Source organism: Plasmodium inui (assembly GCF_000524495.1).
Source record: "Plasmodium inui San Antonio 1 unplaced genomic scaffold supercont1.16, whole genome shotgun sequence".
NCBI classification, from domain to species: domain Eukaryota; phylum Apicomplexa; class Aconoidasida; order Haemosporida; family Plasmodiidae; genus Plasmodium; species Plasmodium inui.
Window position 1 is genome coordinate 283,231 of NW_008481850.1, and position 22,630 is coordinate 305,860.

General features: G+C 39.7%; 4 protein-coding genes and 3 non-coding genes across 7 annotated transcripts in view; 2 read left to right on the plus strand and 5 right to left on the minus strand.

Annotated features, from left to right (window-relative positions):
* The window catches only part of C922_03665 (adenosinetriphosphatase), a gene marked incomplete at both ends in the record, with an annotated part of 4,584 nt that extends 3,051 nt beyond the window's left edge, over positions 1-1,533 (plus strand). The window contains one exon of the mRNA XM_008819257.1: positions 1,301-1,533. Within this exon, the coding sequence (XP_008817479.1) occupies positions 1,301-1,533 (233 nt within the window). The remainder of the gene's footprint in view (positions 1-1,300) is intronic.
* Positions 1,534-2,974: 1,441 nt separating this feature from the next.
* Positions 2,975-3,088, minus strand: C922_03666. Its single transcript, XR_606807.1, has one exon. It is a non-coding gene; the product is annotated as a 5S ribosomal RNA (ribosomal RNA).
* A 1,054-nt stretch (positions 3,089-4,142) lies between these two features.
* On the minus strand, positions 4,143-4,256 carry C922_03667. Its single transcript, XR_606808.1, has one exon. It is a non-coding gene; the product is annotated as a 5S ribosomal RNA (ribosomal RNA).
* A 1,404-nt stretch (positions 4,257-5,660) lies between these two features.
* On the minus strand, positions 5,661-5,732 carry C922_03668. Its single transcript has one exon. It is a non-coding gene; the product is annotated as a tRNA-Pro (tRNA).
* Positions 5,733-6,819: 1,087 nt separating this feature from the next.
* On the minus strand, positions 6,820-7,230 carry C922_03669 (hypothetical protein; the record flags this gene model as incomplete). The annotated part of the gene is made up of 1 exon (XM_008819258.1): positions 6,820-7,230. The coding sequence occupies one exon, from the start codon at positions 7,228-7,230 to the stop codon at positions 6,820-6,822; it is 411 nt and encodes a 136-aa protein (XP_008817480.1).
* Positions 7,231-7,919: 689 nt separating this feature from the next.
* Positions 7,920-8,711, minus strand: C922_03670 (hypothetical protein; the record flags this gene model as incomplete). The annotated part of the gene is made up of 2 exons (XM_008819259.1): positions 7,920-8,212; positions 8,351-8,711. 2 exons carry the CDS (start codon positions 8,709-8,711, stop codon positions 7,920-7,922), a joined length of 654 nt encoding a protein of 217 aa, XP_008817481.1.
* Positions 8,712-11,115: 2,404 nt separating this feature from the next.
* C922_03671 (hypothetical protein) lies at positions 11,116-21,531 on the plus strand (the record flags this gene model as incomplete). Its single annotated transcript, XM_008819260.1, has 2 exons — positions 11,116-12,457; positions 12,611-21,531. 2 exons carry the CDS (start codon positions 11,116-11,118, stop codon positions 21,529-21,531), a joined length of 10,263 nt encoding a protein of 3,420 aa, XP_008817482.1.
* Positions 21,532-22,630: the final 1,099 nt, after the last annotated feature.

Below are 22,630 nucleotides of genomic sequence, written 5' to 3' on the forward strand. Positions count from 1 at the left end.
TTTTTTATCCTTTTGCTAAGCATAGCATCGTTCACTTTGAGAGGTTTTTTTAATGGTACATATTTCTCCATGTAGTTGTACCCTGTTATTAAAGAGTCCAACTATGGAGTTATATATTTTTTTTGTCATTTAAAACTACTGCTGTAACTTTGACATTTTAAAAATGGCAAGCGGTTTGCACGCGGGGCACATAGACATACGTAAAATGAGTGCATACCATTATCATTCCCCTTAAATGTAAAAATTAGAGAAAGTATTTCCCCTTCCTCCCTCGATGTCGTTAATTTTTACGAATTGAGAGAAGCATCGCTTCGGTGCAGTGGAGAGCGTAAATTCAATCAGGGTGATCAAGTTAGCCCCTTAACCAATTGGTGAAAGGGCAATGTTCTATTTGCTTATCCTCCTATCTTATAAGGAGGCAGGGAATTATGCTAAAATGGCTCACCCGAACAGGGCGCTCGGGGGAGTACAAATTTGTAAATGTTCACCTGCGTATATGTAAAATGGTGCGAATGGGCAAATGGGGGGCAATAAAAGATGGGAAGCAGTTTAAGCGACAAACTGGCTAATAGTTGGCCAAATAGGCAAGCAAATAGGCGCTTGTTTCGTAATTGCCGTGTTGCTACAATTCGTAGTATGAAGGATGATCCTATAGTGGAAAAGCTAAATGCGCAAATGTCCCCTTAAGTGGAGCTTTACAACAGGGCATTTTTACAAAATGGGAGAATTAGCTGTATTTTTTCCCTATTTTTAAACTCCCCATATTACGCGGATTTTTTTTCTTTTTATACAAAATTTATCACAGCAATTCGGAAAAATTGTAAATGACCAAAATAGGGGTTACTCTTCCGAAAGGCCACGCCAGCGAGGAATCAAAGAAAGACGTTACAAATTGGAAAAAAGAAAAAAATTTCATTTCTGCGATGGAAGCGGTGATATTAAAAAGTATTTAATTTTTTTCAATGAATCAAAATTACAATTGAGCCGCTATTTAATGAATTGACCCGTTGAGCATTATGCTAGGCCCACGCAAATTTGCATTCCACGCAATTATAGATATACATAAAAAAGGCCTCAATACCCGTGAATCATTTGTATGAGCACAATTTTTATGTTTTCCCCAACCGGTGAAACCTTCACCCGTTAAATATTTTAACGAACGGGGAGCATTATTGTGGGAAGAGAAATTGCCCGAAAAATATCCCAAAAAAGTGGGTGACCGAAATGGCCTTTTTTTAGCATGTACGTACATTAAGAGTATCTATAATATACGTCTGGCTGTATGCCCCAGGGTATGCAGCTGTAACTTTTAGAGACGCGCAAATTTATTTGCAAAAATTATGGGATGCTACAATGTGGAGACTATATTCCAAATACCTAATGTTAGTTCCCGTCTATAGCAAGACACCAGTTACTGAATATGTTCTGTTGGAAAGAGAACATATTGAAGTAATGATGAACTGCAAACCGCCTCAGGCTGGAAACAGAGCAGGGTCAGTGGTCGCTGGTGTACGGTGCGAAGATTACGGTTGAGTAGGCAAGGTATCCGAATCTCTCTGGCAAGGGTATGTGCACCATAATTTTTTTGCCCAAAAAAAGGAAAAGGGAAAGGAAGGAAGAAGGAAACGACCATGTATATTCCGTTTACTTGGGAACATTCCGAGAAATAATCTCGAATGGGATAGTTTCCTCCTTGGGAATATGTCGATGCGGAGAATATGGTCTCATGTGTAGAATATGACAAACATGAAGGGTATGATATATTGCGTTGGTAATGATGCCATGTATCATCATGGAGAATAAGTCCACATGCGGAGAATAAGTCCAACATATAGAAATTATCCTATTGCGCCTTCGAAATGATTCCATATAATCCTGGGAAATAATTGGGCATGTGAAGAATAACCCAATTGATTCACCACCAGAGTTTGCTGCACATACGGATATCCATGTGTAAGGGACCTTGCCCTGTCTAGCGTTTAGCCATATAATTATCCAAACAGTGTACATTTACAAGGGGGATGGAAGGCTCTCTGTTATATACGTTGAAAATTCTGCAGCCAAGTGAAAATTAGAAAAACTGAGAAATATATTATAGGCCATCTTAGAAAAATGGGATAATATAGATTAGTTGCATATTATTATGAGGGTTAAGGGTTTAGCATTATAGTGACCTTCGAGATTCATTAGGATTGGCCAAATAGTAACTCGTGGTAGTTATTCATACCAACACTTTTCGATGTTTAGTAATGCTCCTGAGGTAGTTCCTCGTGCAGTTGGCATACGAACATTGTTGAAAGATATGCTAATTTTTTAGTTTGCTATATATTCCAGTATAGAGGGCTTTCTTATTTTATTTCCATAATTTCCGTTGCAAAGTTCAAAATGGACTATAGCGAGCTAAAACCGTAGCTAGCCATGATGGAGCATCCATCATATAAAATTTATTCATAAATGTGGAACGTTGCCCTTTGGTAGATTTACCATTGGTGTGGTGGGGCCTACATAGTAAAAGCAAGAACAGTAAGGTTCCAGGTTCAATATAAATTGTTAAAAATAAATTAACTCTTCTGTTTCATTCGATACTGAATAAAGATAACAAAGGGCGCGGACGATGGGAAGTGACCCAATACAGGTTGGAATAATATTATTCCAAAATGGATAGCTATCTGATTGCCCATATCAGCGGCGCTTCCTTTCCATATAAGGAATAGTCCCCGCTTAACAAATATAGATAAAATGGTAAACCCATAATATAAGAATGTCGCGCTCCTTAACATAGAGGGGGGGAAGGACGACTGTGAGAGGGGGGAGTCCATACCCATAATGCTTGGTATTATTACTTTCTCTTTAGCGATTCAACCGATAAGCGGAAGGAACATAAATATTCTTCTACGTGGGATTCCCTCATTATTAATTTCTAATGAGGGCCCTCGAAATGTGGAAATGTTGCAAAAAAATTCAGCAAAAAAAATGACTCATCACTGAGTGTTCCCGAGCGGTCTCCCACCTCAGTACTGGCCGAGCCTTACAGTGCTTAACTTCAGAGTTCTGATGGGATCTGGTGTGGCCACTGTAGTATGAACGAGTCAAAATTATAAAGCACTTCAGAGGTCATATTATTTTGCGGCTCCCCCACTAAACTTAAGCCCCCAAGGGAGGTACCCTGCCTCCTCACCCGAATTCATATATACATGCGTACATATATGTGATGGATAACGACCTGAACGTACATATGATAATTGAGCACTTTGTGTATGAATAATTGCCAGGCCAGCTATAACCGAACGCTCAAAGAAAATGACACTAAAATTAGTGCATTTCGTTTCCCCGGAAGGAGGAAGGAACACTTTATATGTGCCAATTTAATACTGCGTAAAGAATAACGACTTTGAGATGCTATTTGAAGTGGCAAATCTCAAGAAGAAAAAAAAAACAAGAGCGCACAGATGGATATTTTCAAGAGGAAAAAAAGAAGCCGCGGAGACCAAAAGTACAGAAAATGACATTTATTTTCCCGAAAGCCTATCATAAGAACACAATTTTGAAGAAGAGGGACTTCACAGTATGGGTACCCTATTAGCTATATAGAAACCACGCTGGTAGCTACCAACGGAATATCCTTGGTCAAAACCGTTGGGGGTCCTTTCCCCGAAGAGTTCGATTTGGTGCAAGCCCTTAGAATCCTAAAATTTCAACTGAACAATGGATGTGGACTACGTCATGTAACCGCATTCCCTTCCTAACTTAACCACCAAAACTAATTAGTAATCCCCTCCGCCACATTCCAACATCCTCTCAAGTGGATTAGTCACTGAAAGGGAAATTTACGCAACTATATAAAGGTTTGACAAATGGGGTAATGATTATTTTATTTTACCAGCTAAGGCAAAAAGCTGTTTCAACCTCCCCTACAAAAAAATATAAAGGCAAAATCGTTTGCGGCATTGAAAGGTATTCGAACATTCACGTAATTTTTTCCCTTGATTTATAGCTCTATTTTTTGCATTATTCTTATCAGTAAATTTTTTAATTACCTCTTATGATCCATAAAATGAGGAAGCGCGTTTTTTTCTTTTTTATTAAAATTGGCCCATTTATTTCTCTATCATGAGGATGCAAAAAAATTTCAGCAAAAAAAATGACTCATCACTGAGTGTTCCCGAGCGGTCTCCCACCTCAGTACTGGCCGAGCCTTACAGTGCTTAACTTCAGAGTTCTGATGGGATCTGGTGTGGCCACTGTAGTATGAACGAGTCAAAATTATAAGGCACTTCAGAGGTCATATTATTTTACCCCGTAGTCTTTCGAAGCCATAATTTCTCGTGCTGATGCTAATAACTGCCAATTATATCTTCATTCGCCGCAAAAATTTTTTCCAAATTTTATAGTTAGAATAGTGGGTTAAAATGGCTCAATAAATTGAGGTCATTCTTAATGAAGAATTCCCTCCTGACATGATTCAAATTGTTACGGAAAAAAATCATGCAAATCGTTTGCGTAAATATATGGCAGAAGTTTTGTAGATTTTTGTTTAAAAAAATTACCAAAAAAAATAATGTACTACTTACTATACTATACAAAACTCGGCCATTTATGCCTATTTGCAGGGCCAATTTTGTGAGAACAATTTAAATCTCAAATTAGCCACAAATATAAAGTTCAATGGAGTTCTGCAGTTAATATGAACTACGTCGTGTGTTATCGTCCTTGTTCCAATATGGAACTTCATTCGCGTGTTATGCTACAGTCCAGTAAAGGATAGTTGCCTTAAGTAGCCTGCGAGCATCATTTCTTTCCTGGCTGCGTTATCATTTTGCTTCGCTTCTTTTGGGACAACACTCAACGGTCTCTTGCCATTCTCTATATAGCGAAATATTGCAACCTGCTCGTCTGGATGCGGCCAGTTATCTCCCTCTTCTGTGAAAGAGGAAGATGCCAACAAGGGAGCATAATATCCACCTTTTCATAAACAAGAAGTGAGCGAAAGGAAGGCACCCGACTCCACACAAAATGGGAGCAGAACTCACACCGGATCGTAGTAACCTCCTAATATATATCCTGCGCTGTAATTCAATAGAAGCAAGTCATGCTGTATTCTTAATGACAATAGGAACACCATTCTCCCGCTGGAAAATGCACAAATGTGGGCAAATACGTTTAATTATTCGTCTGTATGTTATGCTTGGATATTCGCTTCCCCACTCTGGTAGGGCCAAACCGAGCGAACAGATACCCCGTCAAACCACCCAACCGGTTATAAATAAATATGCAAAAGGTATGAAAAAAATGTACTCCATTCTTTCTGTTTTCGATACTAATTGTTCGCCTTATTATAGGGAGCTCTCTTTTCCAAAAAGAAAACAGGGAAAATATTCCTTCTTTTTTTTCGTTCTTTATAGTATACTATAGTTGGTCGTATTCATAAAAAGAGTCATTCTTATTCCTGACGCTGAAGAGGGTAAAATTAAGTTTTAGCCATTTGCAAAGAGGTAATATACACTGTTCATCTTCCTCTTCCCACTTGGGAGGAATAAAACTCAACTATTTTAAAAAAGTAATAAATAAGAACAAATTCTATGAGGAAATATTCCTTTGAGCAATCTACTCACACGGGGAATTTGACGATTTTTCTTTTGCACAAAAACAAAAAACACTAAGGGCTACTCCGGGAATCGAACCCGGGACCTCTCCCACCCTAAGAGAGAATCATACCACTAGACTAAGTAGCCTCTTTTTATTATATGCTACTCTTTCGCCTTAAACCTGCAATCCCTTAGCTTATAATACAAAAAAGAAAAAAAAGCAGGAAAGGAAAATTCATTTTAATGCCTTATAGCGTGTGAACGTATTGGAAAAAAGAAAGTTTAAATTACTCCTTAATAGGATTGGAAACATAAAGCAGGCAATATATCCTTGCGTATTCATACCAGTATGTTTGTATGCAACAGCATTGCGAAACGTAAGGAGAGCAATTAGCGTGGGAAAAAATACATATCACCGCATGAGAAGAATGCATCAAATATAATGATGGATGGCACTTCCCATTTGAGAAAGTCCCTTCTTTAAAAGGAGAACCACTAAAGGGTCATCTTCAAGTGATTCCACTAATGCGGATGGGAATAACAACCTGGATAAGGGGGGGAAAAAACGCTTTTCTTGACATACGAAACGGCACTCTTTTCTTAATACATACTACTGTGGCGAGACATGCACTCTTTCTCTTTTCGGTCCATTTTTGGAGACCCTAAAACATATTTTTTTTTTTTTTTTTCCTTTTCTTTACCTCATCTGGCACAGAAACAGTAGCTTACATTTGCGAGCATTTCTGTTCAAACATTTTTTACGACTCGGAATTGATGCAGAAGCTAGAAATGTGTACACTACACATTCGGAGGTTCCATTAACAATCGACATACCTATGTGTGCGTACATATCCGAGGAATACTCAAAATGGTGAGCAATTTATTCACCTGATAATGACATTTTTCCTCGCGGATTAACCGAAAAAGGTAAATTTAAAAGCTTTTTGGTGGAGTCGATTCCGGGACAGTTAACACGGGGTCTTCCATCCACGCTGGCGGTTCAGTATGATGGCGAGGGAAGCAAACCCGTTTTTTTATTTTTCTCCAAAGGGAAAATTTTAAAGAGAGAAAAATAAACTGTGTCAAATAAAAGAGACAGTGGCACCACTTCTCCATTAACAAAAAAAAAAATAAAAAACACAAAAAAGGGCAAAAAACGCGGGGCAGTATAAGCGGATTACTGCTTCTCTACGTAAGAGAATAAACCTTCACAACAGTGTCTCCACAGCCCGGCTCAGGAAAATATCTTCTGCGCAAATTCTTCTAAGGATATAAAATTCTTATTGTACGGATCAACAAACTGCTTAAAATTCTTGCAGTCTTCATAAGTTAAAACATCGCTCATTGTCATAACTAAAGAAATCATTGTATCTACGCTCAGAAAGCCACTCTTATCTTTGTCTAACTTTTTCAAAGTGTGTATTAATCTTTTTTGAGGGGTCAATGTCCCTAGCTCCCTCCTTGCTATCTTGGAGTAGTCCCGTAAGCTATAACTGACTTTGTTATCTTGATACAGCTTGTTATAATCCCTGGACACTCCAATGAATCTTAAGGCATACACTAACTCGTTGAAGGTTATGTACCCGTCGGCGTCCTTGTCCAATATAATGAACGACTCATTAATTAAGGCACGTGTCGTGGCCATGGTGATAGAGAGGGGGGGGTAATATCACGTAAAATGGTGTTCAGTTCAAGTGGTGCAAACGCGTGAACGCAAATAATATTTTATGATCCTATAATAGAGGTAAAAATAAAGGAACTCGAGGGTGTTACTATCAAAATTAAGAATAAACTGCAGCACTGGACAGAAAACGTAACGGGCAGCAAAAAAATAAAGTCAAATTTGTTTTCTTCAGTTTTTGTCAATGAACAGGATAATTCTTCACACCAAATGTGTTAGCTGTTGTGGTGAGAAAAAAATGGAAACTACATTCGGAAACAAACGTATTGAATAAGAAGTAAGCAAATTCTTCCCTTTCTCTTCAAAATTGTCAAAATTTTTTTTTTCCTTTTCTGGATGGCAAAATAGCTAAACAGTTCGTGGCCATAGTAGCTAATTTTGCTTCATATATATTTTTTTTTTTTACATCTCTTGAATTAGCCCTTCCTCGCCCTGATCCTCACGTTCCTGCATGAACGTTCAGAAAAAAAAAGAAAAAAAACAGCCATTATGTGAAAAAAACTGTTATTATGTGAAGAAAACAGCCATTATGTGAAAAAAAAACAGCCAATATGTGAAAAAAACGTCCATTAAGTCAAAAAAGCAGCCATTAAGTCAAAAAAACAGCCATTATGTGAAAAAAAATAGCAACTGTTGTCGAAAAAATGTAGCCATTATTGCGAAAAAAAACTCCCAAAGATGGAATAATCCATTTGTTCCTCAAGTACAATTATGAATTTGTCTCTATCGAACGAAATGGCGAAAACTGCTGTAATTCCACGAGAACAGTTGTGCAGTGCTTCTCCAACCGGAATCCACTTTTCTTTTACGTATTTCCGAAATGGACATCTTAGCCTAATTTTTTTTCCGACCTGATTCACAACGTCCGCTACTGTAATGTTCATGTCTTTAAGTTTGCTTTCGCTTAAGTTGTCGTTGCACACGTCGAAAATTCCCATGGAAACGTCTACACCGCGAAAGGAGGGAAATAACATCTCGAAGGGAAATTTGCATACAAAGTTTGTTTATACATATGTACATGCATATGCAGCTTGTCTTCTGTGCGTAAAAGTAAACGGACATGACATAAACACATGCTGCTTACCCATGACAACACACGCTTCGTCGCTATTATCACAGGACTGATCAAGGATGTCCTTGTCAATCCTCACACTTTCTTTATCCATACTTCCTAACTCTTCGTTCGATTTCTCCATCTTTGCCAGAAATTTTTTATATTTCTCTAAGGATGAACTGCTTATTAAATCCTTGTGGAAGAGCGGTTTTTCCCTCTTTGTTTTTTGTTCTGGGGGAGTGTCGCGCGGTTCGTCTACATCTCCATCTTTGTCATTAAGTAAAAAAAGCTTATCCTTTGTGCCTTCTTTGAATTGGTCATCTAGTAAGCTGTCCCTCGAAATTTTTGCTCCACTCCTTTCCTTTTCATCATTTTTCTGATTTTCGTGCATATTTTTAAGAACGATAAGACGGACGGGAACAATTGTGCTTAACAGTTAATTGTAAAAGGAAAAGGAGCAAGTTGTCCTTCATAAAAAACAGCTCGAACGAGTACCAATGCGTGGCTTCTCTCTCCTATTTCGCGATGAACGCCCTGTTTTCCAGTAACTTTATCAACATGTAATTTCATAGATCAGAGGAAGCCTTTCATAATTACCGCTGTTTATAAAATACGCATGCTGTTCCTTCAATTTGAAGAAGCGTCAGCTACAAAAATGTACTTTATCGCAACAATGTTTGACAGGTTATTTTTTTTTCTTTTTTTTTTAATTGTGAAAAAGTTGCTTTAAATGAGGAGTTCGGAGAAAAATGGCTGTGTTCCTGCTATGTTTCACTTTTCCTTTTTCCGCGCAATAATAACACCCATTTTTCCCATAAAAACATACACGGTGGTACACGTACAATAAGTGCCCTTTAGTACGTTCGCGTAGTTGCAAAAAAAAAAAAAAAAAGAAAAAAGAAAATCGAAAGAAGAAAACAATTCACTGGTGAACGAAAAAAGGAAAATGGCGCAAAAGATTTCAAGAGCAAAATTTAAGGGGACAGATTTGCGTTGAAACATGCCCATTTCGCGCAGCGGATAAGTCTGTGCAGGCAACACGCACGTCCGCATACGGCAGTGTGTTCTTACAGTTGCCTAGAACGGTGTGCGATCGGGCATGTAGGCAATTATAGTTTATATTCGTACATGTGCAAATTTGCGCTTCCGTGCATATAAAGGGGGAAGAAACATGAGTTAAAAAGGAATAATCCCAAAAGGATCGTCAACTGAGGTGTAACAATGTGGCAATACAGCAATGTAGCAATGTGGCAATACAGCAATGTAGCAATGTGGCAATACAGCAATGTAGCAATGTGGCAATGTAGCAACATGCTTATGCTTTTCACTGCTTCACCTGGCATAACAACTTGGCCATTTTTTTGCATCTTTTGCAATAATTGCCGTTTCTTATGTGATAAAAATGTATGCGCATAAATGACATTTTTTTTTTTTAATAGATCAATTTGCTTGGCTAAATTGTGAAATAAATACGAATGAGGAGTTGTCAATTGGTGGTTGTCGTCGGGATAACTCGTGTCATGTGGTTTCCGTAAGTCCCTTCAGAAATCATTACGATGAGGCGTTTTACTAAAATTGAAGAAGTTGCCTTCTGGCCGATGTTAATTTGGCAGCTTATTCTGAATGAACACCCCAATATGCAATAACAATGTAAACATATGTATAAGTGTGTATGTACGTTCGCATTCCTCTTCGAACTGACATGTCAACCAATTAATCGATTGGCTCCTGCGGAAGAGGCCAATAATAACCACCTCTTGCATTTTGCCCTACTTTTTCAGACGCGCACACGTTAGTGGCGATTTGATGTATTCTGATATACGGATCGAAAAGGGAAGCTTGCATTTTGTAACGACCTATTTAACCGAAAGGGCAATTTGTTCTTTTAATTTTCTCTACTTTTGCATGCTAAATGCGTATGTGAAGTAGGGGGTCCATGTGGAAATGCAGTTTTTTAAAAATTACAATCGAATAAATCGACAACCAAATTCTGTAAGAAGGTGAAAGAAAAAAACAAGAAAACAAAAAAAAAAGGCTCTATATGAATTCAATCATTCGGTTAATTCAATGAATAAGGGAAATGATAAATTATAAAACGAACACCTTTACAACAGGAAATATTTTTCGAACGATTATTGTAAGTGGTTTAAGTTTCGCTTTAATGTCACATTCTATACGTTCTTGTATGCCAAACGAGTATAGGCTTTCGAGGAGGCACCTTTTACGCGCGCATGCATACGCATGTGTATTCGCCCATTTCTTTGTCGGTTGAAAGTTATATAAAAATTAATGCCCATTTTTATGTTATTAAAAAAGGAAAATAACAAACTGCACAGCGTCATATGAGAAAACGTGTAACTCTCATTTGTAAAATTTTATTTCCTCTCTCTACATACTGGTGTTGAAAAAAAAATTTATGTGTACAGTTATTGTATCCGCTCTGCAACAGTGATTAGATTTGCGCTAGGGGTTCACCAGGGGAAAATTAAAAAAAAAAATTCCCAAGACAGGTGATAACCGCGGCATGAGTTGTTCCCCCGGTTTGCGCTAATCGGGAGGATGCAAAGAAAAAAAGGAAAAAAAAACATAAACACGTACATATACATATATATAAACACATACATAAACACATACATAAACGAATACATAAACAATTACATACATACGTTCATACATTTGTAAAATACGTTGGGACATATTACCACAGGGGGGGGCGCGCTGAACTGATCACCCCCTCGTCACCACGTTACGGCACCGGTCGCTCCGCCGCCGCGATCAGACTCCGAGAACAAAACATGAGGGTGGACCTCCTTTTTTCCCTGAGCCTGCTATTCCTCGCAGCGCATCATGTCCTGTGCAGCAAAAAAAAAGGAAAGCTACTTGGAAGTTTTCCAAAGGATGTCAACTTAGTGGAGTACCTCTCCTTTTTAGCCGAGGATGAATACAGAACATTGTTGCAAGAGGTGGACAATGCATTATTGAACAAAATAAAAAACAAAGAAATAGTGACCAAGGAAAATATAGAGTCGACCTTAAAAGTACTAGATAAAAAGTATAAAGAAATTGACGATGGAGCTAAGAAGCGAGAAATAGCAGATGTCATTGTTGATATTAGGGAGGTTCTTCAGAAAAATTTACACCAAGTGGATAATAACAATGAAGATGTGGAGAACAAAAAAGAGCTAAAAAAAAGCAACTTTTTACTTCAACTAGAAAATAAATACATCAAGAGAGACTTAGCCAATTTTAAAAAAATTACGGAAGATATATCGATAAGAAAATCCTACTTGGATAAAAAATTTAAAACGTGTGCCATATCGAGTGAACAGTTTTTATATGGAGCCCCAGGAAAAATTAACCTATCAGATAGTAGCATCAGACAAATAGATTACCCTCTATTCATTAAGATTGTAAATAAGGATACATGTCAAGATGATTTCTCTTCAAGTAGCAGTTCCTTCCAATCGATTAAGCTTAACCAGTTTATCGATCTCTACAAACCGGTGCTTGATTTCAACCTCGAGCTGCTAGAAATTGGACTGAAGCATGAAATGAAGGCCTACGAAGACTCAAAAAACGAGATCTTCTTTCTCATTCGAGATCATTATAAAAATTATGGAGAAGTAAAGAAGTTCCTGCTGAACATCCCAATGAGCAAGATTCCTGATTCTAAGCCAAATGATGAAATGAAAAAAGAAATCACGGAATATAACAAGATCTCTACCTACTCTGGGGGGAATTCCGAGACGGTGAACAAATCGGCTGATAGCTACATCCTTGGTAGACATGCTAAGGAGCCTGTGTATATTCAGCCCAAGAGATTTAAAAGGATTATAAAAATTCCCATGAAGAAAAAAAAAAATTTTATAAATGATGAAACGGATATGAAGATCAAATCGCCGGTCAAAGTTGGCCAACTGTTCATTAGGAAGAAAGAAAACCTTGAGAAAGCCAAAAAGAATATATTCGAGTATCACATATTTTTAAACAAGAATCCAGAAAAGGAAGACGGGATAAAAATCGACGATGTTGCAGATGATCATGCGGGGAGTGTACCAATGGAACAAATAAAGGTTCCCAGTCCACAAACAAACAGTAGCAATATTTTAAAAAGAATAACAATTAGAAAGTTTCTTCGTAAAGATTCCACGGGGGAAGAAATAGCAAGAGATCACCCACTGCCGTTAAGACATGAAGGAAAACCTGCACTACCCTATCCACAATGCTCCCAGTACATTAGCGATGGCTACTTTTATGCCTCTCCCCTAATCCATTTTAACTACCCATCAGGTAGTATGTACTGTATACCTTGTTCTAACTATGACAAAAGTACACATCATAATTGCCCTCTTAGGGAGAATTTTATCAACCTGAATTATGGCAACAACTGCCTTGTTTGTATCCCCCCTAATGCACTTAATACTTGTATCTGCAATGTGAATAGTATGGACAGATCAGCGCAAGAAATCCAGGTGAAACATCCGGAGGCCATTTTGCATTACCCGCATGACCAGAATTGTCTTTACAGAAATGTATACACCAATTGTGTCTATCCCAGTGGAAAAATCTTTAGCCTTTTTCAGAAAAGGTATATTTGCCCGTACTGTAAATTAAGGAGACCGCCCAAGGAGCAGGATTTCAGTGCTGGGTATGGGACTAAGGTGCCAGCCTACGCTGGTCAGCAGGACAGGTTCTCCGGACAGGGTGTGCCGAATTTTACCATCCTAGATGAAGATGAAGATTGGATCCCGATTAAATTGACCTCTGGGGAAAAAGTGCACGATGAGCAGAAAACGCATGGTGGTGAGGAAGCACATGATGAGGAAGGACCAGACGAACCACTGCATCCTAGTGAAGGGGAGCATCCAAGCCAAAGATATTTCAAAAAGACGTACAAGATAGATGTGGCTGCAAACGAGTACGAGGAAGAAATAGAGGGATCCCTCAGTAGGGTGGTCCCCCTAAGTAGCGATTTCTTCGATAAAGCCAACTTAAACAGGAGAGATGGGGCCCATGGTGAGGAGGAGGAAGAGGAGGAGACAGGTGGAGAAAAGGAGGGGGTAAATGGACCAGAGGTGGGCGGAGAAGACGAGGAAAACAGCGAGGAAAACAACAAGGGAGACGACGAAGATGGAGTTAAAAGGAAGGAAAAATTATCGATCAAGGAACGAGACAACGAAAGGAACCACCCTCTCCCGCGTAGGAATAAGAAAGGAACGGCCAAAAGAGCCCAACAGCAAGATGATGAAGCCGGCAAGAGGGACGTAAAAGGAAAGGACAAAACTGATGTCACGGGTGAAGATCTCGAAATGGAAGAAGAAGACGATTCCATCCCATATGACACCAATTTTTACGATTTTGGAGAAATGCTGAAGAACGATAAGCACATGCACTATTTGAAGGACCTGTATTACAGCATTGTCCATGACAAAGACAGTGATGAATACAAGAAGGAAGAAAAAAGCTTCCTCCTAAACTTGAGATTTTTATATAAGACCACATTCTTTACCAGGAAAAAGACAGTTGTAAGTGCCTTTTTGAAAACGCCTAATTTGGACGTTACGTACAACAAGGGGAAAATCCTATTCTTATTCAAAAATCTGTTCAGCAAAATATTTAAAGATGTAGATTATAAAATTAAGGAATCGCTTGTGCAGATAATCCCGGTGGTCGAAACTGATGAAGAGGAGGAGGCAGAGATGATAACCGGGTTCGACATGGATTTTGGAAAAGTACAGTCGCACCATGCTGGGTCGATAAACATGTTTAGGCACGCCGTTTTTGATATACATAATATGGCCATTTATTTTATTGGGCCAGATGAAAAGTACCTCCTGCTCGAGGACATCATCAGAGAGATACACGAAGAAAGGGAGCATGAATCCTCCGATGGGGTTGAGAGAGGCAACCAAAAGGGGGACATCCAGGAGCGAGACACGTTCCCGGGAGAGGAAGCGGTGGAGGAGGACCAGCAGGAGGAGGGAAACCAGTCGGCGGACGAGACGAATGAGCGCGACTGGGGGGAGTACAACCCAGATGAAGCGATGAAAGCGGAACAGGCGAAAGAAGCAGATCAGGAGGAAGGCGAAGCAGACCAGGGGAAGGGGAAAGCAGACCAGGAGGAAGGCGAAAAAAAACAGGGAAAAGGAGAAGCAGAACAGGGGAAAGACGAATCAGAACAGGAGAAAGACGAAGAAGAAAAGGAGAAAGGGGAAGCAGAACAGGGTAAAGACGAAGCAGAACAGGGTAAAGACGAAGCAGAACAGGAGAAAGGTGAAGCAGAACAGGAGAAAGGTGAAGCAGAGAAGGCAAAAAAAAAAGTGGATCTGCTGAAACTGAAAAAGGCAAAGCTGCACCAGGAGGCATATAACTTGAAGCCGAAAGAAGAGGAGGCGAAGCCCATGCTGGGTGGAGAGACGCAGCTCGAACAAACAAAATCAACGGACAAATGGACAGACAAATGGACGGACAAATGGATGGAGGAACCAACGGACATCGCCCTAAGGGGAAAGCAAGTAAAAAGCGAAAGGGACCAACAAGGACACAATGGTGATTTCCGGAAAATCCTATCGAATTATGGAAGCCTGCTCTCCAAGGAGGATATAAGAATGATCAAAGAAAACTTAAATAATCTGGTCGTCAAAAAAAGGATAGTAGACGGAGGAGAAGTCATAGAAATTATTATAAAAAGGGAAGAGCCCACGAAAGAGAAGGAAGAGGTGGACGAAAGTAGCGATGTGTACGAATCCATTTCCATTGATGGAGATAAAGCTGTAGGAGCGATTAACGAAGCGGTGAAGAAGTACATGGAAAAACATTTCAGCGTTCAGAATATACCGATACACTATATCGAAAATGGGAACATCTCAAAGAACACCATCCATGTCACATCGGACGTTAACTGCAATTTGAACATGCTCAAGATGAGCATCCTAGGAATCAGCAACATTACGAACAAGTCCATAGATCAGTTTAATTTTTTCCTTGTCCCGAAGGACGTCGACTTTTACAATCGAAGCAAATTTCAGGAAATTCCCCTCTTCATTAGGAATGTACTAGATTTGTACAACTATAGCAAATTGCTAGGGCGAAAAATCGTGATTGCGTCGGTTGATGAGAAAGACCTAGACATTATAAGACCCAAAAGTTTCGACTGTTTGTACGAGTCGAATAGAGACGATGAGGAGCTGACCCCGGGGGAGGAAGAGTTTCTGCAGGAGATCCCTACATCCGAAGTGACCAACGAAGAGGCAACCGAAATTGGCGATAAGGAGGAAACCCAACTGGGAGAAGACGAGGCAAACCAGCTGCGAGACGACGAGGCCATCCTGGGAAGAGAAATTATACTAAAGAACGCAAGTGAGAAAACGGTATCTGATGAGAACCCACCACCACCAGGTTACAAAGAAAACGAAATCGAGTACATAAACAAAGAAATAACAATTTTGGAAGATGAAGAGTTGTACAGAAAGGATAGTTATTACGAATTTTTTGAAATGTACATGGACAATCCGAATCGAAAAGTGAACATCTACAAGGCACCGATACAAAAAACGTATAACTTGAATTTATTCGCAGTGGACCTTATGAACAAAATAGTGCATGTGCCGTCCACATTTATAAACACCAGCTCGTACAAGAAGGGCATATCCATCCTTGACATATATAGTTGCTTGGATTACTTCTCCTTTAGCAGAAAGACGAACGTTATTAGTTCCATCATTTACGACAAATCGATCACGTTATATGAATTATTGAAGCACCTGAACGAGAAGGAAGAACATTTGCTCATTCGAAATAAGAAGACGGAAGATTGTGCAGACGTGGACAATTTAGAAAATGTAAAAATTCCAGAATCCATAAATTTGAAGGATTCCAAAATTATACACCTAGAAATACCAATTTTTTATCTGGACGAACAGTCATGCTTTTATCATGACAGATTAACTCTGATGAATGTGCCCGAAAGTTTGACCGCATTGGAATTGTGCAATTTGGTGAAGAATATAATTAACTCTAAATTGGTTTCTTTCAATATAGATACTCTTAAGGATTTACAAATTTTTACCATCCGGGAGAAGAAGTGGGAAAATGTCGATGATAACTTAACTGTGAGTGAGTTAAAAATGAACCACAATGATTTGTACACTCTTTTTATTAGAAAAACATTTTTGACGAGAAATAACTTCCAGACTTTAGCTAATTTGCAAATCGATTTAGCGGATAGGAACATCTACGTTAAGAAGCTGAACATTTACATCAACTATAATTTTGCTCCGTACAGCTTGCACAATTTGTCACTGTACATGGACGCCAATAATTTGAAGCACCTGGTGCTGAGAAATACGAATGCGTTCATATCGGATTCGTTTCTGCGCGAGTTTTTCTTTGTGTACAGTAGGAGCCACCCGGTGGGCGATGGTTATCAAGTGGGGAACGCAGAGCCGGGGAGTCCTCATTCGGTAAACTACCAATTGAGCAGCCACCTAAGAAGAGGCCAACTGAGAAGCGTCCAACTCAGCAGCGGAGAAAACCAAGAAGTCTACATCGAAGACGAGGAAGGATCCAAAGGAGGGGGTAAAAAAATACCCTTCCTGTTCCTCCTCAATATGCTCAGCAGGTTCTACAAGATAAAATTCAGTGCCAGCAGAATGATGGAGACCGTCCTGGCGTCGCTGTTGGAACTAAGTGGGAGGGACTCAAACGAAAACCCAATACTGGAAGTGAAAGAATCGTCCAAGAAGACCAAAAATTTGGAACTTTACCTAGGGAACAACTCCAAAAAGGTATCAGTAAAGAATGTTCCCATGGCGTTACTGGTGTGGAAATTTATCAACATCCTGATGAGAGGATCCTTCAACATCCCCGTGGAAGAGAAAGAAAAGTTGTACAATTTATTTGTAATCGTACCGAGGGATAAAGACAAATTGATGAGCCACGACTACTACTTTAGCTCCATCCCTGGATATACCATAGAAGAAGTAGTAAAAATTATAGAAAAGGATAACCTACTCTTGATGAAGGCATACCCAGATCATCTCAACCACATTCGAAACAGCGAACATTTCGACTCGTATATGATGTTCTCTCTTGATTCACTACCCTCCGTGATCGACTTTGACAACCCCATTGAGACTCTAAGCTTTTACGTTCACTACAAAAATGAAAAAAAAATTACACACATTATTAACGTGCCACAGAAGATAACCACAGATAAGCTGCTCAAATCTATACTGATGGATATGTATTCCAAATGGCAGAAGTTACCAAAAGATGAGAAGATTAAATTTTCCCTTTACGTGGGCAACAACGAAATAACGGATGTGAAGAAGTACATCAATTCTGGGCAGGACGCCCAGTTGCGCACCTTCATCTCACTAGGAAAAAAAAAAAATGACCAAAAACAGTCCAAAAAAAACTACGTCGACTTGGACAAAATATCCGAAATAGATACCGTCAACGTTTCCGACGCAGAATTGAAGACGGCTCAGCTGTACGATAACGTTTTGAGAGAGATCCTAGTAAAGGACTACATAGATTATAATAATATCTCTGTGAGTGGCTACACTCTCACTATTTACGTTTATGACGGGGTGACCTACAAACCGGTGGTCATTTTTAACGTCCCCTTGAGCGCAACGAACAAGGATATAATAAACTTCCTACTGATAAAGGCGAATCATATTAACACGAAAAAATTAGTGGACGAATTTCTCCTGCTGAACGAAGAGTCCTTAATCCTGATGAAGACAAAAACTATTGTGGAGCAAAATGTTGTTTTTATAGGCGAGCTCACAGAACTTATCAATTTGGACAGAACCAAACTGTACATAGTCCACAAGCCCCTATTTAACCCACTAGATGATATATTCAGAAATGTAGCAGGCAGGAAGTACGACTTCAAGTCTGAAAAAAACGCCGTGATAAATGTGAGTGAGGGAAAAGGTACCCTCACCTTTAACGTCATGTTTAATAAAAATAAGAAAAAAGTTTTAACTGTTATGAACATTGCACACAGCATGTACATTACAGAGTTCCTACGATTTGCCATTGGCTACCAACGAAAGTGGATCTACAAATATGTAAACTTTTACCTCATTAAGGGAAATGAAAAATACGTCTTAAATGATTACAAGGATGTTATACGGTATGGAAGAACCATCAGCGAAATTTTTAAAATGTGCAAAACTGGAGACCCATGCACGCTGCACATTGAGATTATGACCCACGACTCAGCCAACAAATTGAAGAAGGAAAACCCGGAGAGCACAGACAGGGGAAGTATAGTCATAAAGGAGTTAAGAAAAAAACTTGTTGAAGACGAAATTGACCATAAAAAGATAGACCTCTCTGTTGTTTGCTTCGAGTACAACGCAGGACTTTACGAGAAGCACCTTTTTGGCGCTTCCAGAATTTGTAACATTCCGAAAAATTACACCGTGGCGGATGTACTGGCCCACGTGAAGAAGAAGCTCAAAGAAGAAACCAAGATGAAAAATGTGGACGATTTGGAACTTAGAATCATATATAACGAATCGTATTTAACCATACCCGAAGAAATGAACATGGAATATGTGATTAATTACTACTTTACTAATGCACCCTCCATCGTTTCTGTCTCGGAGAAGCAAGAACTCCTAAACCTCGTGCATCTGCTTCTCCACGATACCGTTATGGACATAAAGAATGACACCTTTGTGAAGAGGAGCATACCGCTGTACATAAAAAAGGGAAGGTATTTGCATAACATCAAATTGAAAAATATTCCTTTCAGCATTACGGAGGACAGCTTCGTAACCTACCTACTAAATTATTTAACAAAAAAGTCGGAAGTGATTAAATTTATGAAAGACAACACGTCAGTGTGTCTATACCCGAATTGTGACCCTGTGTATGTGCACCTGGAGAAGAAGCAGCTCTCCTTCGTTGCGTCTCTGTCGTACCACATCGCCATGAAGAAGATCATCTATTTGGCTACCGTCGAGTCGCATGAAAATTTCTACGGCCAAATGAGCCACTTCCAATTCAATTTTGAAAAGTCTCAATATTATAGAGAAATAAAGGCGGACAGAAGCAACAGCAGTAGGGACATGAAGAAGAATAACTCCGATGTGCTAATGAACATCGAAGTGAATATTCACTTCCCAAATGTCCACAGAACGGTTCGAGTAAAAAATTTCAACATGAACATGGAAATAAACGACTTGTTGAGCAAAACATTTCAATCTATAACGTCGAAGAGTTACACGTGGAAGGACGTGTTCACCTTTGTTGGCAGCACGTCCAAGTATAAGCATAATGGTCGGGAGAAAGACCAGAAAGAAGGAAAAGCCAATCAAGAGGGGAAAGCCATACAAGAGGGAAAAGACCTGGAAGATAAGAAGGCCAAAACGTTTAAGGACTACCTGAATGAAGAAGGAAACATCACCTTCATCTTTAAATCCGAATATAGCGCAATACACGATTATTTAATTTCCAGAGTGATATACCTGCCCGCTATTATAAACTACGAGACAAAATATATTTCTCTAAAAACGAGTATTAGTGGCTTTCACAACAATTTCACGACGCTGTATGGGTTCCCAAGTTACTTAACACCCGTATTCACACTCACCATATTGCAATACAATTTTTTCAAACTGATAGGCAAGACATACTTAGACCTCTTCGGGTGTTCCTACGATTATAGGTTTAACGAAGAGGAAACGTATGAAGATACACAGATCGCTTTGAAAAAGAGCCACCCCATTTTGAATGATTCCCTCAAGGGAGAAAACAAAAAAGAGAAAATGAGACTTATCATGCGGATCAGAAAGAAAGATATGAAATACATCGACACAATCAAGGATTTGAAAACCGCCGAATTAAACATAGAATGCCAGAAGTTAGAAAATGAGGAAGACATGGAGGAATGTACCGATATGATATCAGCTCTCAACACATCGTCCATATTCTGGAGAAGTAGCATCTTAGGTTTTATGGCCAACTCGGTGGTCATCCGAGATAACTACAACAACACATTGATGCTGCCATACATCGACTTCAGAGTGAATGAAAAAATTCTTCTCCAAAATATTCTCTGCCACATTAACTTGTCTCCTTACTTGTATAAGCTCTTCGAATTGACCCACATTGATAAAAAAGGAATCACTTTTAAGAAAGGGCTAAAGAATAGCGTGCCACATATTCAGTGCTTGCTATCTTACGGGTTTAGCATTTACTTCGATCTGCATCACAACAACAAGCTGGATAATTATTCCGGGTTCCAAATGGGCGGAATAGAATCTTTCGACATAACCCAAGTACATTCCTTCCAAAATTTACATGAGCAACATTTCGTGGAGTTCTTTCTTTACAATCCGGATGGCACACATGTGTATGTGAAGAATGTATATAGAGACATGACTGTTTCCACTCTCATCAATGAGCTGTCCAAGGCGAGACATCACATCCACGGCCTCCAGTACAACGAGGTGTCCTCCTTTTATAAGCTCATATACATCCTGGACGAAAAGGACGTATTCGATATCGCTCCGGAGGCGTCCATCGAAGACGTGTACGACATTGTGCTCAGGTACTCCAAGTCGAATTTTGTCCTCAAAGTGGTGAAGAAGGACGACCATGGGGGCAGCGATGGTAGCGGTGGTAGTGGTGACCGCGGTGATGGCAGTGATTCAGATGATCACCCCAGCAGCAGCCTCGCGGAGAAGGGCATGCCCGAGATGCATCTCAGCGCCTACCCCCCCATCGTCGATTTGAGCCAAAACAACTTCCAAGTCGTCATGTATCTGCAGCTAAAGCCACTCGAAAACAAGAACCTCTTCAGAGACCCAACCGCCCCCAAAATTATTATCAACAACGTCCCTTCCAGCACCTTTATTGTCTCCATCAAGGACTACATCCTCATCTTATTTAAGGAATATTTTGAGCAACTAGAACTTTCTCAAAATTTCCATACCAGATTTTACGAATTTGAAATAAATCTAACAATCGTCAGCTGGAACCCCGTCACGAAGAAGATACAACTGCTGAACGAGAAGGTTCTGAGCAACATCACCGTGTCTAACTTTTACAGCGTCTACTACAACGCCGGTTTGGTTCTACAGCTAGACAAGGTCAAGATTTTCAAGCCCAACTTTTACGACGAATTTATTAACCACTTTTCCTCCGTCGTCGTCGACTTCTCTTGCCAGTCGATCCAGAACAGCTGATTCAGTGGACCTCAAAAAGGGAGCACTCGAGGGAAGCGCGCTGTAATTTTACACGAATGTGCGCTTACCCTCCCCCCTCAAAGGTGCCTTTGTACCAGCACCTATTTAAGAGCTCCCCCTTATCAACCGTTGCACTTCTATAATTTTGTGGAACCCCGCGAGATATCATCGCATGGTGAGAATCGCCTCTCGCGTGGGGATACTCCACACACGTGAGAGACATCTAAGGAGCTGCTTCTACTAGGATAGTGATTCCTGAAGAAGTTAGTGGGGGTGAAAAACTCCTCACCACGACATATTAAAAGAAAAAAATAAACACCTTTTAAAATGCCACTTTAACACGTTTTTTTTTTTTTTTTTAATAAACACATTTCGCACAATTTGGAGAAAACAGCCCCGCACTGCATCCACATTAGGGGCAAATTATCCGGTGAGTTTTCCGCCTCCCCGTTGTCCACAAAAAATTGAGGGGATAAAGGCGTTGGCATGTTGGAACATTGCTACTTAGTATGTTGATAGTTGGCATATTGTCCCGTTTACATTGGCATTGGGGTGTGTCCCTCCAAACACCGCTGCAAAACCATGACACCGTTCGAGGGCAAATAGGCGTGGGTTCCTCGCTCCGTGCAGACAGTGGGAATGACACTGTAAAGGTTTCCAACTCGCGCATGCCGTTTCGAAACAAAATTGGCGAAAAGAAAAATTTTTTAAATGGAGAAAAATACGTGAATTTCTTCTGCACGCAAAAAAAAAAAAATAAATATATTGCCAATCGTTGTACCAAATATCAATGTATGACATTCCACATTTCACCTTTTTAACATAGAAAAAAAAAAAAATGATATAACTCAAAACAGAACTGCAGAATATGACACGCAGGATTATAGAGGTCCGCTCCACTTTCGGAGACTTAAAATTGCTTTTGCGCAGAAAGACCATTGCAAAAAGGAAATTAAAAAAAACGTGTATGCAACCGTATGCATTTATATCCATGCCCAGCGCACGCGCAGCTACATCACAAAATAGGAAGTGTGACTCCGCTCGCCAACAGATAATAGCAGTTTTCTACGTCGGCAAGGGAAACCGCCTTGCTTGGCGT